Genomic DNA, 16,747 nt, shown 5'->3' on the forward strand with positions numbered 1-16,747 from the left:
CTTGTCCAGCAGGACCCTCTGGTAACACACTCAAACAGTCAACCTCTCACCTGGCTTTTGGACTCTTCAGGATTCTCCAAAGCATGCAAATCTTGCCATAAAAACCACAGTTCTCAAGATTAAAGATAATGAGCTGTCCTTTCCATTAAACAGGAGACCTACAGGAAATACTGCGTGCAAACAAGACCACTCAGGTGCTGTCATAGCTACAAACACTGGGGCTCTTCTGAAAACATGYTGGTCCTTCCAGAAAGTGTCCCCTTCAGGCCTCCATCCCTTTAGTCCCCACTGTTGCTAGCTCAGGCAATTGTATCGTGTAATCCTACTCAGGAGAAAGACTGATGTTGTCTGCCCATTGTGGAGCAGGCTATAGCAACTGTCTGTTATCTTCCATACAAATCCCCAGAACACTTGTCTTAAAAACAGCTCCAAATTATGACTAATACCTAATCATTACACCARTATCAATGGTCATCATTAAGAGCCTTTCAGGATAAGCAATACAGGATCACATTCTAGTAACTCTTCTCAAGTAACTTTTTTTTTGTCTGTGTGGGCAACAAAGTCCAGTGAAAGAACTCAGAAATGTGCATTGGAAACTTTTGTATTAACTCAAAGTAAATAGTGCCATTAAGCTATTCCAGAAAATTAATGCAACTGCTGTTCCTATCCTGAATGGATTTCTGTGTCTTCCCTATTAAAAATAAAAGCTAACGCTTTTGTGTTTTGCTCCACAAAACCACACATGATGCAATCAACAGATTTTTTTTATAATGCAGTTTTTACACTTCCCTCAAGAAAAAGATCTTAAAAATATTTCAAAACACGATGAAAGGATGCAAAGTGCCAGAAGGATAAAGAAGAGAAAGGTTTAGAATTGACTGTAACACAAAATTTAAGTGACAACACCTTAGATTTTAYGCATATTACACAAAAGTATTTTCTAGGCAACAATCATACTATAAACAGTTTGATGGGGTTGTTTTCATTGTTAAATCTTTTGAGAGAACTATAATACAAAATTTCTTCCATTTTAAAGCCATAATCTCCTTAAATGTAAAACTCTGTATATACAGAATAAGCCATTTTCACATTGAAACATTCTATAGCTAATGAAACAGACTATATCCAACCAAAGCATTTTAGTATTCATGTTTTCATTTCCAGACAACAGGCTGAGGTTGTCTATTTCTCTCTTATACCCTTCCTCTGGCTCACTCTTGCAGCCATAGCASTCAAAGGTCAGAGAAATCCTGGCAGTCCTCCTTCCCTCACTTATTCCTTGCACTCTGAATACGTCTGCATGCTCCTGTCTAAAGAGACGTAAAATCACCTTCCTAGGAATTCAGGCCAAGCAAAAGCCATGGGGGTCCACTTGTGATTGCCCTCTAGTAGCCAAATAATGCATGATGGCTTTGGGTTCAGTCTGCAGTACAGCCAGAGGAGGCTGCCTTTCCTCAGTGTGCCCATGGACACAAAGCCACCACGAGAGGCCTTGGGAAAATCCCCCTGCAGTCAGAACAGGAGCAATCTGTCCAGAGCACCTGCCTTTGCAGAGTGKGCTGTACCAAGACCTGCACTGAAGATCAGATGAACTTTATCATTGTRCAAGCAAGAATAGGGCTGYTTTAGGAAAAGAATGGCATGTTGGRTGGACGAACATGCAAARAGGAGCTTTGATCACAYTCATYTTTAGACARGTTGGAATGCATCAGGAAAAARTGGAGATTTCTAAATGAAGTTTGACTTTGTTGCTTTGTAGAAAGACAAAAACATTGGCATGTCTCCAAGTCACAGCTTTTATGGAATCCTTTTCCAAGAAAGTTCTGCAAACTGAAATGTGCAAAAAGTATAAAGGTGCAACTCTACTTGGTAGAAACATTGACATCTCTAGAGGTAGTAAGTCAGATATCAAATTCCTTCTATGCATGTGCTGCCAATCAAGTTAGATATGCATTATACAAACTCCCTAATCAGCAAAGCAAGTACCCCACCAATTTCAACCCCTTTTTCCACCATAACAAGGAGACTGAAAGTTTTGATTATGACTTCTGCTTCCATATAATGAAATCAGAACAAAGGCACTTTGTGCAGTTTCCTTCTCACAAAAGCAAGAACTAGAATGCACAGCAGCAATGTCCTGTAGTATTTGCAGCAATGATATGTCCAACAAGTACCTATCTCTGCAGATGTTCCCCTTTTCKGAAGCACATTCTGCAGCAGGACCATTCCCTCCAACAACATTAATAATCACCAAATAGGTATTATGCATTGCTCTTAWTTTTTTCCCCTCAATTACATTTTTTATGTTCTATGAGCATAGTGCTTTGGTAAATTAAGGACTGACTGGTTCGTGCAGATGTAGGGCATGGTAACAATAGTATGAAGCTTAGTAACCTCATTCTGAAAGAGTAAATGAAAATTGGCTTTTCCATTCTCTGAGATAACAGCTCATCTGCTTAACAAAATTATTATAAGAATCAGAACAATCTGAAAGTTGTTAATATTTCTGATTCTTTGATGGCTATACTGTTCAACATTATCAATAGTTGTGAAAGTATGGTCTTGAATTTCATGTGTTGTTTACGGGGCCTACAGYGCCAAACAAACTGCACTAAGTTTAGGTTTAAAGCATGTGCAAGATCAAGGTCTTAAATCATCTTATTAAATGATTCAGGTTTTTTTTTTAAATTCCTTGGTCACTGAAAGAAAAACAGTGACCTTCTACAGGCTCAAGAGAAACAGCACTGTAAAGTAAAATAAGACAGTGTCTTCAATTCAATAAAGCACTTAAACAGAATTACTTTAAAGGGTAACAGTTTCTTAAGATTAAGYACATGCTTGAATACTCGGATGATTCATGGCATTTGAACAAAAAATTCTTCAAACTGTAAGAACAAAAGGGAATTCCTTTTGCTCAGCATCTTAAATGTGTAGAAAAATCTTAAAATTTCAAGAGGGTCTGTCAGACCCTATATTCAGTTTCTTGYAGCTCTGCCAAACACTTATGTATGAACTATATTTTTTCTTGCAAGAAAAATAAAGACCTTAAAGCAGGTCTGTTTTTTCAGTTGAAATTTAAAACAAATATATTCATACTAAAACAAACAAAGAAAAAAAAMCYAAGAAGTTAGCTTTTTCCAAAAGGGATTATATGGAAAGTTCACTGCTTTGCTATGTTTAAAAAATTCTCCCCAATTACTTGAACAGATTTAATGCTCTCAGATTTTGTTTCCAATAAGGTGTCATGGAGCTACCTTTCAAGAGATTTCTCAGGACAGAAAAAAAGATGGTAAAATTGCAGCTGAAAATTTACCAATCAGAAAATAGCCATCTAAAAATGAAGTCACACATCCCCCTCCAAAAAAAAAATAAAAATTCAAAGCTCAACAGTCATCTGCTTAAATTTAGGCAGCTAAAGTCTCCAAAACATCCTTCTTGGTGGGTGTTATTTTCAACCTCGGTTTCATACCCCAATGGCTCCAGAAACTAAACCTGATGAGAACATCTATTCACCTTATTCACACCACCTTCTCCCTGCCATGTCTCAGCCTCTATATCCCATTTCACTGAGTTTTCAGTGCAGAAGTGCTTACAGGGCCAGCTTTGTGTTTTCTTCCCCTTTTGGGGTTAGTATTTTAGTGATATTCTTCACAGAATAGCCCCGCATCAATTGGCCCTGTGCAAAGAAACAACAAAAAAAAMCAGGCACTATCAAGGCAAAGGAGGGAGTACTACTTCTTTTGTGACCAGACTGAACACACATTTTCCCTACAAATTCCTGACATACATCCTGCATCCCAGGACTGTCTGAGGTTTGGTCAACCCTGCCCTGTATTTAAGGCTCATAGCTATCCTGGGCTAGAATAGTACCATGGGTACAGAGACTGTATCCATCATCTTCTTCCATGGGTACCAACACCATCCCTGCTTCCCCGTACCTCCACAGATGCTAATGAACAGAATTGATAGTACCTGGCTCAAATGCATTAGTGGAGCTCATCTGGGCAAGAGAGCAGCAGGAGGTCACATTCCCTGACTCCTCTTCTGCCATCATCCCAGCAGATGCTCCATAACCATGCCATGCATCAGCCTCAGATCAAAGAATGTGTATTTCAGCAGTGCAGTGGACACACATGAAGACATTACCCATCATCAAATAGGAGCTAACAAATGATGGCAAACAGCCAGACAAAAATATTTGTCCAACCAGCCACTGAGGTAAGAGCCATGGATCTACAGGGGGTGGAAACAGCAGGGAATGTGCCGAGGGTCAGGTGAGCTCTGAGCTGCTGATGGGGGCCAGGAAAGAGGTGGAGAAAAAGGGAGAAAAAGGGAGAAAAAGGGGAAATCTGGGAGCTAGCTGGTAGGAGCTGCGAAATCTGGGAGCTAGCTGGTAGGAGCTGCCTTGGCCTAAAGTTGAAACTCAAGGGAAAGGACCAGTAAGGGGCACTTAGAGCTTACAGCTGCCAGTTCTCCAGTCCCAGAGGCCTGGCTATGGGACGCTGGCTCTCAGAATAATGCTGCTATAACTCCAGCAAGCCACTGAGAGGACAGGGGAAAGACAACAAAATGAAATAATTGAAAATACATGAGGAAAGAACAAAAGAGAAGCAAGATTTGCAGTAGGAAAATGACAAAGTTTAAAGCTGAGTAACAGAATATGCAAGACAAYATAATGAAGACTGCAGGAAAGGGGACTGCACCAGAAGTAAAGGTGACAGGTGGGAAAACAAGGAAAACTGGATAGTATCTGGGAGATGTATAAAGAATGAAGACAAAAGAAGGATAGATTTATTGAACTTAGTACATTTTATTTATGTTTCTTCATTTCATTACCGTTTTCCTGACAGCTAATTTACTTTGTGTATCTGGGGGAAAAGAAGTTCTTTCTAAATACCAAGTTTACATCACCCCAGGAGGCCACCCTGGGTTCTGCAGCTTAGCAACTGTTGAGACTGATAAAATTTTATACATATTTAAGTTCTCAGTGTACTCATAGACCAGATAGGGAGATTTTAGAGAAGTGTCCTTGGGAAAAACTGTACTTTTTCCAAATTAAGAATTACATGTAATGCTGTTGAAGAATGAGTCCCGTATTTCGAATGGCATGGTATTTGTTTATTCAAAATATAGTGATATTTGTATCCAAGAAGCATTTCTGGAGAGAAAAGAAAGTTGGAGTGAGCGGTCTTTTCCGAAGTCAAAATGGAAGAYTTCCAAAGTGGACCACCGGGGGAGCTGTTCACTGAAGCGGCATTGTGGGCTGTCAGAAAGCAGCTCCGAGGTAGGACAGGGTAGGGGAGAAAACAGAGAGGGGAAAACAATAGGGTTCGTGACACATGGGGACTGATGGCCCTGGGAGCAGTTAAACGGGGCATGTCAGCCCAACTAAGAGATATCCTGGTTTTAGTGGATGAACCACTGAACAAAGTTGAAAAACTAAAGCAATTTGAATAAATAAATAAAATCGAGGCTCAGCTCTGACCAAAACAAAAGCCCTATTCACTGAACAGAAGCAGCATGAAGGAGGAGAAAAAAAGTTATCATAAGCTGTTAATTCACTTAGGCTGCAATAAAATTCTGATTWAATACAGAATGTTCTCAGGAGTATTTTCTTACTTGCTGCTACTTCTCCACTTCTCCATCACCCCAGAAAATTCATCCCCTGGTGCAAGCAAGTTAGAAAACTCACAAGACAGAATTGAGTATTAAATGGTACCAAACAATTTAAAAAAAAAAAAAAAAAAAGAGAGAGAGAAAAAACCCACAGATGTAGAAGGCCTCAGAATCTAACACTGGGAACACTTTTATCAGCCTAAACCAAATAAAATGCTACCCAACAAATAAGGATTTATAGAGAAAGGGAAAATAAWWAWAWAAAAAAAGCTAYCAGCTCAAATCAAAGAAGCTAGTTTACCTTCTCTCTCCCACATTTTTTGACAACATGTACTGCTTCATTCTGAAAGCTGCTTTCAGTGAAATCAGCACAACGGCTCATCCAGAGTAAAGCCATAATCTGTGTGAATAAAACTGGGAAGGAAGATTTGACCCTGAAATAGAAATTCTCATAAAATTTGGAGGTGGCAGAGGATGTTGCTCTGTGCTCGGGTGGRCTGCTGCAAGCCAACTGCACAAATCCAGCAGCACAGGTCCCATCCAGAACATGGCCATTAGGGGAGGGTGACATGAACCTCAAACACATGACATGAACACTATCTGTCAAGGTGTTGTAACTTCAGAAAGCACAACAGCTTCAGCACCTAATATCCACTACAGACCTCATTCAGGGAAATCAAGAGAGTCCTTGACAGTATTCACTTTCTACTGCAATTGGAAGGATCATCAATTAGGAAGAAGTCACTTAAGTTKCCTTGTTCAGTGGCATCACTTTTATTCTGCAGAGACAGACAGAACAAGTCTAAGCTCACTAGAGTTRTACAAACATCAAGATGCCTCAGTTTCAGAAATCAAAGGACATCCAACAGTGTCCCAGCTCTCACAGGACATCACTGATGAAGATGACTCACTTAGGAAAAAATTGCTGAGTGTGGGTTGATGGGACACCGTGGASCTCTTGAAAGAAATGGGATCATTATTCCATTTAAAAGATATCCAGAAGGCATTTCCTTACTTATTCCTGCAGACAAAAGGAGTCTTTAGTATGAGATACTGGACTGGCAGCTGGGAAATGAGAAGTCTGGAAAGCTCTGTGTTCCATATTGACTGATTCAGAGAAGTCCTATCACAATATTTTGATTCACTTTGAATGCTTTGCAGAGCATGAKAAGAACACAGCAGGTATTTCAAAGACCATAATAAAATGAAAATTCAATGAGTGAGACACAAATGAGCCTCTTAAGAAAATGAAAAATAAAACAGGTCGACCAGATTAAAATTATAAGAATATTAAGTCAAGCTTGTAGAGTCAGTCATTGTTATTTAAATTTGTCAGTCATTGTTATTTAAAGTGATGAGAAGATAAAGTTTCTAGATATTTTCCCAGTAGCTAAGATTTTTTTTTAAAATCCTTTAAAAGCAGATCTAAAAACAGGTAGAGGTAAAACATGGCTTAACATCCACAAAATTACTGAAGATGGTARTGGCTGGTTTATCTCTACAGTTTCTGATTCCTGTAAATACAAAGAGCTAGCCTTTTWAACTTTAGTGTATTGCTGTAAACACTGCAAGTTTTTTAAATTTTGGCTTAGGGACATCATTGCACCTGCAGCATGAATACAAACTTGCATGTGATAGACCCAAAAGTCTCAAACATTTGCCAAAGAAAAAAATTCACACTCCCATTGTTTCCACAAAATTACAATTCCTAGTTCAGAAAAAGGCTTTTAGTTRGCAGTTTAGAGAACATCTGTGCAGTACTCTGGGCTTTTCTGTCTGCCACAGAGTTTCAATGGAAATAACAAAATCTAGCTATATCAATRCAACTATTTTTCCAGATGCAGCATTGAGTTTTTCCATCCACTGTCCACAGACAAGTGGTAGGAACTATGTCAGAAGTTGTGATGAGCAGTGYATGAGCACTAAATTAGGAGATGTCTAGCTAAATAGTTTGGCTGCACATCATCCAAAACGTCTTTCAGCCYAGAAGCCCTTACCTGAGCACTGGGATCAGAAGGGTCGATCAGTCTGTGTTTCTAAATGGACATATGCAGACTATAACCTGGTGTGAAGMTGAATATATAACCTGTGATTGAGGGAGGAATGGTTCATCTTATTTTGAGGTTATATCACACTTAAACCCAGCGAGGTGCTGCCACTGGGGCACTCAAGAAAATAAGCCATCGTTGCAGATTGTCCCTATCTCCTGCCTATTTATCTGGAATGATTATTTGCATTAAGAAAAAGACGACAAATACATGAACATATGACAAACTTAAATCACTAGAACTGCACAATCCCACTCACCTAGCAGTCAGAACTGCTGCTGATAYAGCACCAATTTCTAACAGGAGCAGAAATCTGAAAATCACCCTCTCCAGGCAGACTCTACCAAAGCCCTTTGCCATAGTAYGTATATGTTGCCCTGAGCAAGAACCATCACAACATTATGAAGCTTCACAGCAGAATGAAAAAAAAAGGCACAGCTCAAAGGTGCAAACATTTCTCTACTAGACAAAGAGTTCAAGAAACAWGGTAACAACTGTATGAGATCAATTATTAAAAGAACTGAAGCAGAGTTATGAAAATACCATGAAAGATGAAAGACAGTAGAAAAAATGCTTCAAGAGGAAAATCTCAGTCAATGTGGGAAAGTCCAGAGCAGTTTTACAATCCAGAAGCAACAGGTCCCAATAAACATGACTTAAGGGTCCTACATGAAAGGTATAATCCAAAAGAAAAGAAAGAACAGCTAGAGCAACTCATTGAAATTACAGTCACACTGAGGATAAATACCGAGGCTAAGGAAAAAATCAACTTATAAAATAAACTTAACACTAACTGGGTATAAAATGGGCACAGAGAACCAGCAACTTTATAGAGTATTTTAACCATTAATGGCATGAGAGTTTGTAGTAGTTACAAAAGTAGCTTGGGAAAAAAAAAAACCCCAAACAACTCAGTTCAAGAGCTAACCCCTTCATCCATTGTTAAATGACAGAATATCCTACAAGAGACAAAGAAGTCTCTSTTAAGGCATAAGGAATCCCAGGACGTGGAATTGAACCTTCTGAAATTTCCATTGCTTTGACACAATTTTGTTGAGATACCAGCCTKTGAGAAAGCCAAAATTTAATGTTGAGAAGCTGAGGACAAAGACATATGGAGCATAAAAGATCATGCCTGTAGCCAAATGYAGCATGCTGAATTTGAGATCCTGATTAAAATCACAACATGGAAGGCTTCTTAGGTAACTGCAGGTGTGCCAGGGCAAGTAAATTAATTAATTATCAATTAATGGATTTTGTATACTGACAGAAATGGAGAATTGAAAGCACTTATTTTTTAAAGATTACCTAGGTTGGACATATTATTCTGTCATATAAAAATGCCAGCTTGAGAATTTGTGTTCAAAGGATATTGATTCATTATGTGATACAGGAAAATAGCATGACAATGCTGACGATAAGGCTTTACAAAACATAGCACAGAGCTGATGGAAKAAAGAAAAAGGTCAACTGAAACCTACAGAGGGAAGCAGAACACAGCGCACAGAATAATGAGGAATTTCRCTGTCTGCGGAAATAACTGTGCTCTCTGGAAAGAGATAGGTCAGATGGTTCAAGCAAGAAAGCTAGCCAGAAAAAAAAGGGAAGAAAAAAAGTAAGGTAGATCTGTGAACTGAGAACTCATCCTCAATTCTAAGAAACTCTGGAGAAACCCAGGCCAAAAGACATTTTGGGAGAAAATTAAAGTTCAGAAAGGAATTCCTTGCTGAAGATATTTAACAGACTGTCAAGAAAATGTTTCATATCCATAGAATTGCAGCTAGAGCTCTCCACTTTTTTAAAGAAATATTTTTGACATACGTATTTCTCCCTGCCCTTTYACTCAAAGCAGCAAATGATGAGCAAAATTCTGAACAAGTGGCTGGGCTYCACATTTTAGTGCATTGGCATAAAGATCCCATTGTTTACAAACACTATAAATAAATACACAGGAGTACACAAATACATATTGATATAATGGATATGTTTGGACAAATACGTGCTCCTAAGAATCATCCAAAAATGTTATTTCCCATACTTAATCCTTTGCTCTAAAATGGATTTTAAGTGAACAAAAGCAGTATTTAAGACTGCTGTTTCTAAATTAATCACAATACCTCAATACAATCTAAACTGACACTGACTAAAATTTATCCAAATGAATTTGATACTATAATGTCTTTAAGCTTACTGTTACTGTATGAATGACAATTCTACTTGTTTAGTAAAATCTGATTGTACGAYAGAGCCTGAACTACAAGGGATTTAGTTATGCTATTTGGAAATGTTCTTCAGACATGAAGCAACACAGGTAGATTGYTACAAACTTAGCCAAAGAGGCACACTACCTCCACAAATCTTTTTCTCATAGGTAACTACTTTCAGTGATCAAAAGGTTTATTTTGAAAAGCCCAGTTATAAATACCTGGAATAATTTARTGACACAGTTTTGTTCTTGGCACAATAAAAACTATCCAGTAGATATCATCTTTGTTAACAAAATAACTTTTAACAGCTAATCACTGAGGTTGTCTTGTGACAGAATACTAAATACCAATCAATTAAGCTACTTTGTTTATTTCTGTAGMTTTTGAATACTTCACCTCAAGATGCAAAATAAACCCACTCTCCATGTACAGCAGAAGTGAGGCAGATCTTAGCCCTACCACTGACTTGTATGACCCTTCCTTCTAATTCTGAGCTTACTCACTTATRGAAAGGACGTAATGATATCTGCCTGACACAGAAGTACAACTTCAGTTACAATGTTTCAAAGGACTTTGGGGTCCAATTAAGGGATACTACATAATTTACAATATACTTCAGGCAGAAAGCAGTCAAAAACATTTCAAGCTTTCTGCTTATTCCAAAGTTTGGTATTAATTACCAACTTAAKACATGGAGCTGATGCAAAATCTTTAGAACAGTTACCATACTATTGTAGAAAAAAAAATTAAATATCATTCACAGTAATTGCTTAGACAGCTTACATTACCTGACTAATGCTGAACATCCATGCAGAACGTGTTGCAGTCTGCCCCAGTTTACTTTACTTATTAAGCTTGTCACACACTAAATTCTATTAGATATGAGTTTGATATCAGACACAGATGTTCCATTATTCTATACATCGTTACAAAGATGAATCTTGGATTTTACTACTTAGTGAGTTTGGTGTTTATTTTTTCTTTTTTTTACTGAGCCAAGGGGAGTCAAGCAAAGAGATATATGTGTATTAGATAAGCATAGTATAAACTATGTGTACCACTAAAAAGAGCTCAATAACTAAAATATGAATAGCTAAAGYTTAGGGAAACTTTAGTGTAGAAAACCAGTACAAGAAGTGCCAATGACGAGAATGCTGCAATCTCTACAGCTGTGGCCTTAACTACATTTTCTCAGACTTCTGTAGCTCTTTCCTTGGAATGGATGAATAGAGAAAGAACTGATGCTGAATGACTATCCTGTTGGCAAGAAAGAAAATCTGGCTTCCAAAAGAACAGCTCAGAGATGCTAGAGCACCAAAAGGTAGACCATCAGAATTTATTAATTAAGTCTCTGTCAATTTAAGCCCACAACCGAAAAATATGACAACCACAAAAATGCTTTATGAGGGAACTTGAACAAATATTTTGGAAGTCCATGGAGAATAATAAGCGGTTTCCAAGTTTTATAGAACAGCAAAGTAATTTCTAGGTCTTCMATCTTTTTAATGGACTGGCTATATATATTTTTTTTTTAAAATTGCATTCTACTGGAGAGACAGAGAGACTTTGAGGCAAAATGTTGYACCTAGTAAGCATTTACAAGTAGGAAAAAAAATAATAATCTTGCATCTTTTATTTTTGAGACATTCTGCTGAGATTACAATATTTGTTCTTTTCACCAGAGAACCTTTCTGTTCAGATTCAATAGACAAAATGGAGTGCATAAAATCAGAAACCTGAGTTACATAGGGCCTAGCAAAGGTATTTTTTAATTAGAAGACTGATGTGAGGACACAGAAAAGTAAAGCAACTTTTTTTAAGTCTGTATAAGACAAATAATTGTAAATGCTTCCATTTAAAACAAGTGTTCCATTGACTAGAAATATTATGATCATGACATGCGCAGAGTGTCAAAGAGAAGCAAACTCCAGTAACCTGTTTGAGTAGGAACTGAAAAACACCTGTAAATTGTCCAGAGAGAACAATGGCTGGTCCTTTCCATCTGCCCTCGCCAAGGAGTAAGCCAGGGGCCTGGCCCATCCCATCCCATCCCATCCCATCCCATCCCATCCCATCCCATCCCATCCCATCCCGGGTCACACCCATGAGCTCAGTGCTGCACTTGGAGCCCAGCACTGCTCGGGATGAGCTGGTGCTGCCGGGGAATCGCCTCGCTGGGGAACGCCGCCCCCTCACACCCCCTTTATAATTTTATTCTTAAAAGTAGGCTGGCAGGCCAGACAATTAGCAAAAGCAGCAGGGGGATGCTTGCCAATAAACACCCAGATTTGAGGTTAAGCAGCTGTAAATCTGCATTAATCGTTTCAGGAATTCAGCTATTTACAAAAGCTTTTAAAGAGCAAACAAATTAAGAGAAGAGAGAGGAGAAGAGACAGGAGAGGAGCCGATTTCTCCTTACCTTCACACTGCTTCCCTTCCCCTTTGTAGCCCGGCTTGCAGATGCATTTGTAGGATTTCGGTGTGTTTTGACAAATTGCATCGATGTGACAGTCATCCGTAGCTTCTGCGCACTCGTCAACATCTGGAAGCACAGAAGGAACCCCAAGGGGACAGATAAAAAGAGAGATCAGAGACACAAAACACCAAGATACTCCCCTTGAAGCAGTTTGCTTGCCTGCCTTCCCAGTGCCATCCTAGAAATGAGACCATCATTTTAGTTTAGTTAAACAGTTTAGTTTAACAACTAAACTGTTGTTTAGTTAAACAACTAAACCAGCCAACGAGATATTCTCCTCAAGTCACTTATAACCATTGCTCCATGGAGCTAGAGGGACTGGGTCTCACATTTCTACATGATAAATGAAAGACACTAGAAATGAGCTTCTGCTGGATAAGTCTTTGTGCTGGAGACCCACATCTCAATAAAACAAGTGAACGTTTAAATTACTTATAAGAGGAGAGAGGAAGACCATTTGCATGTTCYAGCACACAGATTTTCTTAATTTATAAAGACAGACCCTAGTTTAAATAAACTATGCTGGTGGGGGAATAGGAAAAAGAAATATTTGAACAGCAAAACCACAGTAATACTTTTTACTAAGAGGCAAAAAAATAAATAAATGGAAGACCATATGAAATTCAGTAAGGTAGTGTGGAGAAAAGCAACCTGCAATAACATCATCTACTTGGACTAAAACTCATTTTAGGAGGAAAATAGTCCCAGCAGTCTTCCAGCCCCTGCTCGGGTGGGTGCCTTACTGATGAGTCTGAGTCTGAAAGGGGGGACCCAGATGGCTTTTCTTGTTTTAAGAGCAGGAAGCTTTTACATTTCAATGACAGGCATTCGCTTTCTCCTTCGGATTTAAAGAGGGTGGGAATGAGGAAAATGAGAGTCGAGATTTGGTGGTCTCAGGAATATTAATGGAGTATTGGGGGAAAAAACCCCGCAACTCCGACCTATTCAGGGATGGGGTGTGCTGGGAACATGGGAACASTTAACGCCCTGCCTAACCTGCCCCGCCCTCCCGCACTGCCCGCAGACGGTCCCCGGCCCCTCTGGTACCCGCAGCATCCTATGCAAGGGGCTGTGATGCCACCGCACCCCGGGGACACCACAGCCGGGCCGAGCATCKCCCAGGGGTTTCCTCCCGGCTTCATCCCAGAGCCACACCTGGGGCTCCCGGGAAGACACGGGCAGGAGASCGCGGTGCCCGATGGGCGGGTGAGCAACCGGAGAGGGACCCGCAGAGCGGCACAGAGCACAGCCTCCCCTYTATGATCAGGAAGTACCGAGGAGACAGGGATGCTGCCGAGAGAGGGAGGGAGAGGAAGACGGGCATCCAGCGAGAGGCATGTGCAGTTGGTTTCATGCCAATTAGATTAACAGATCCTCTGAAAGGTGCACTAAAGTAAAAACAGTTTTATTGTTAGCTTGAAATCCTAACGCTAATTATTTCAGAAGTGCTCACTCAGCCATATCCAGTGATAACACACGGATCCTTCAAAGTCACCGGGAACAGGAGGGGGCTATTTGGAGAGGGGAGAATAAGCAGACGTAGCACGGCACACAGCAGAGAACTTCTCTGAGAGGTGCAGATCAGGGCGGCCCCCTGGGGCACCTCTGGAATCCCAGCAAGAGAATTGCCTGGACTCTGTATTGTTGTTGTGGGGATTTTGTTTTGGTGGGATGTTTTTTTTGTTTGTTTGTTCTGTTTTCAGGTTTGGTGGTTGGTTTTTTTTTGTTTGTTTGTTTGTTTTTAAAGAGGGGATCAGAACTCCGAGCGTCATAATTTTCTGGAGAAAGGCAGGGCTGCTGTAATTTGCTGCCTTCTTTCTTGTCCACTCGTTGATTTTACCGAGCCAGTTCARATCTAGCTATAATTTACGTGAATTAGCTTAGGTGTTGCCCAGATCAGGCATAGATACAGTCAAGCACAAAGAGAAAAGAAGTTTCTTGGGGTGTTGGTTTTTTTTAATGCTTTGGTTCATACTTTTGAGTCATTAAACCGGCACCCATCTCCCATCAAGATCAGCAAAAGTGACAGCTGGAGTCTTTATAATGCCGTCAAAAATTCAAACTGCAYTGAGCCAAAGGGGACATTTCACAGCAACCAGAGGATGCCTGGGAGTCAGGCGTGAATGCCAATGAGTCAAATGAAAGGGCAAAACCAAGTATGAGCCCCTGCTCGGCTCCACATCTCACACTGCATTACTCGGACTTTAAGAACTTCTGCGCTGACTTCGTTCACTTTGTCACATTTAAACTCCTCTATCCGAGGAACAGGGATTTTTTTCCACACCCTCCCCCTCCCCCCCATCTGCCCCCGCTCGTACTTCACCTTAAAGGATTTCTCCTAGCACAACTTCAGAGACTGCATACATTTCTTTCAAAAATCACTTTGGGCTTGCAGCATTCCAAAGCAGATAGGGTTGGGGGATGTTTGATTTTTTGTTCTTTTTTTTTTTTTTTTTTTTTTTTTTTTTTTTTTTTTTTTTTTTTTAAACACCGAAGCAAAGGCTTAGTATCATTACAGCTATTAAACAGATAGGAGCGCCGCTGTTAAAAACACCAGGTCTTTGGGTTAATGCGCAGACAAGGAAACCCTGTGACGATATCCCAGCCAACGCTTGCTCTGCGGAGTCTCCAGGGCTCAGCACAGGCTTATCTCGTAGGCACTTAARGAAAGTAACTTTTTCTTCCCCATCTCTCCCTGAAGAAATCCCTCGGCTCCGGCTGTGTCATACACGCGAGAAAACACCTCCCCACCGCAACTTCCAACMCCCTCGGCGCTATGAGCAGCGACAAGTGAGCTCCCCCTCAACACCTTACAGCGGGGAGAAGAGACCGAACAGACACAGTCCCCCCGGGGCCGCGGCTCCGCGCCGCCCGCGCCTGGAGAAGGCGGCACGGCGGCGGAGCCCCCTCTTCTTACCTGCGCCCCCGCTGCCTCCCGCCAACCTGCCGGCCCAGGCGAGAGCGAAAAGCAAACAGCAGCGCCGCGAAAAGCAAACAGTGCCCATGATAATGATGCGATCCCCGGTGCCTGTCTGCGATAAGGGACGCGCTCGGGGCCGGCCGCGAGGAGCCGCCGGCGCTGACGCCTTGACAGCGCCCCGCTGATTCGCCGGGGCTCCCGCGGCGGGGGCGGTGCCGCGCGGCGGGGAGCCAGTCGCTGCCTCGGGCGGTGCCTGCCGGCGGGGCGTGTGGCGCTGCCCGGCGCGGTGCTCTGGCCCGGTGCTCTGGGCCCGGCGCGGTGCCGCTCCGCCCCGCCAGGTAGGGCCGGCAGGGACCCCGCAGGGACCGCGCCACCCTCAGCATCGCCCCCTCAGCGCTGCCGCCCCGCCGGAGTGCGCCCCCCCGCGGCTGGGGCCTGCTCTGCGGACGCTGCCAGGGGCCGGGCGGACGGACACCCCCACGCCGCGGCTGTGAGGGCGGACAGGCCGGCGGACACTGCCCATCTCCTTGGCAACTGCGGCCGGGGATCCTTCCCCCTTCCCGGGCTCAGGCTAAACGACAACTTTTTTTTTCCTCCCCTGCCTACCTCCCAGCTTCAGCTCTGTTCCCRCTTGCCACGAGTCATCACCAGCCGCTGGCATCCTCCAGCGTTTGAAGCGCTCTGCTGAGGAGGCGAGTGCCCCTTTCCAGCCCTGGTTTTGTTCCTCCAACCCCRCACTCGGGCCAGTTACGGCACCACAGGTGACCCGTGTGGCCTTGGCCCGGTCCGGGTGAGATGATCTCCCCAAAATCATCTTTGCTGCAGACAGACGGGTGTCATTGTCACCACCACCCTGGAGGCGAAAGTTCTTCACTTTTAAACCCAATCACGAGACATTTCCCCCTCCGAGGCAAGCTCCGTGACTCTGAAGTCTTCCAGACTGTTTCTAGAGGATTGAAATAGYTGGCAGTCATTCCTTGTTACGGCAGTGCCACCCCTCTTTGCTTTACACCTTTCTGTCACAGACACCTGCTGAAGTGCCTTGCTACTTTAGATTGTTTCAACTYGTAATTCCCTGCGAGGCTGTGGCTGGCTGTCGTGTATGAGCTCCACTTGTCACCTGGAAGATAAATACACCCTGTCATAGTTTTAGTTCCCTCTTTTTGACATGCTCCTCCCATGTGTATGTGTGTTTCAGTACATTGCATTTGTCCAGAAAGTATCACTATTAAGTACTTTTAGGCTTGAAGAGATGGGAAAGAAGTTCAAAAAAAGTTGCTCAGCCCTGCGGCGTATTTAGTAAAACACCACACCACGATCCTTATCCTTCAATAAAACTAAATCACTACTCCACGGTGCCAAAGCAGTTTGCTTTCTGCGTGTTTACACCTCTACTTTGGGCATTCCCGTCCTTAATCCCTTAGGGGTGGGGTTAGGGGTATTGCGATTTTAAATCCGGACGTTTATTTTTTGTGTG

The 16,747-nt window shown here is 41.9% G+C and overlaps 1 protein-coding gene across 4 annotated transcripts in view; it reads right to left on the minus strand.

Moving 5' to 3' along the window:
* The window catches only part of SCUBE1 (signal peptide, CUB domain and EGF like domain containing 1), a 188,750-nt gene extending 173,302 nt beyond the window's left edge, over nucleotides 1-15,448 (minus strand). For 3 of the 4 annotated variants that reach the window (XM_057370561.1, XM_057370560.1, XM_057370559.1), the window contains exons 1-2: nucleotides 15,268-15,447; nucleotides 12,294-12,416 (exon numbers count right to left, since the gene is read on the minus strand). In XM_057370561.1, coding sequence (XP_057226544.1) covers nucleotides 12,294-12,416; nucleotides 15,268-15,355 — 211 coding nt within the window. In that variant the 5' untranslated portion in view covers nucleotides 15,356-15,447. Of the gene's footprint in view, nucleotides 1-12,293; nucleotides 12,417-15,267 lie in introns of all 4 variants that reach the window. The other variant, XM_057370558.1, reaches the window with a different exon arrangement.
* Between the last annotated feature and the right edge of the window lie 1,299 nt (nucleotides 15,449-16,747).

This window comes from Malurus melanocephalus, unplaced genomic scaffold (genome assembly GCF_030028575.1).
Source record: "Malurus melanocephalus ecotype Western Australia unplaced genomic scaffold, MMel_1.1 scaffold_128, whole genome shotgun sequence".
Classification (NCBI taxonomy): Eukaryota; Metazoa; Chordata; class Aves; order Passeriformes; family Maluridae; genus Malurus; species Malurus melanocephalus.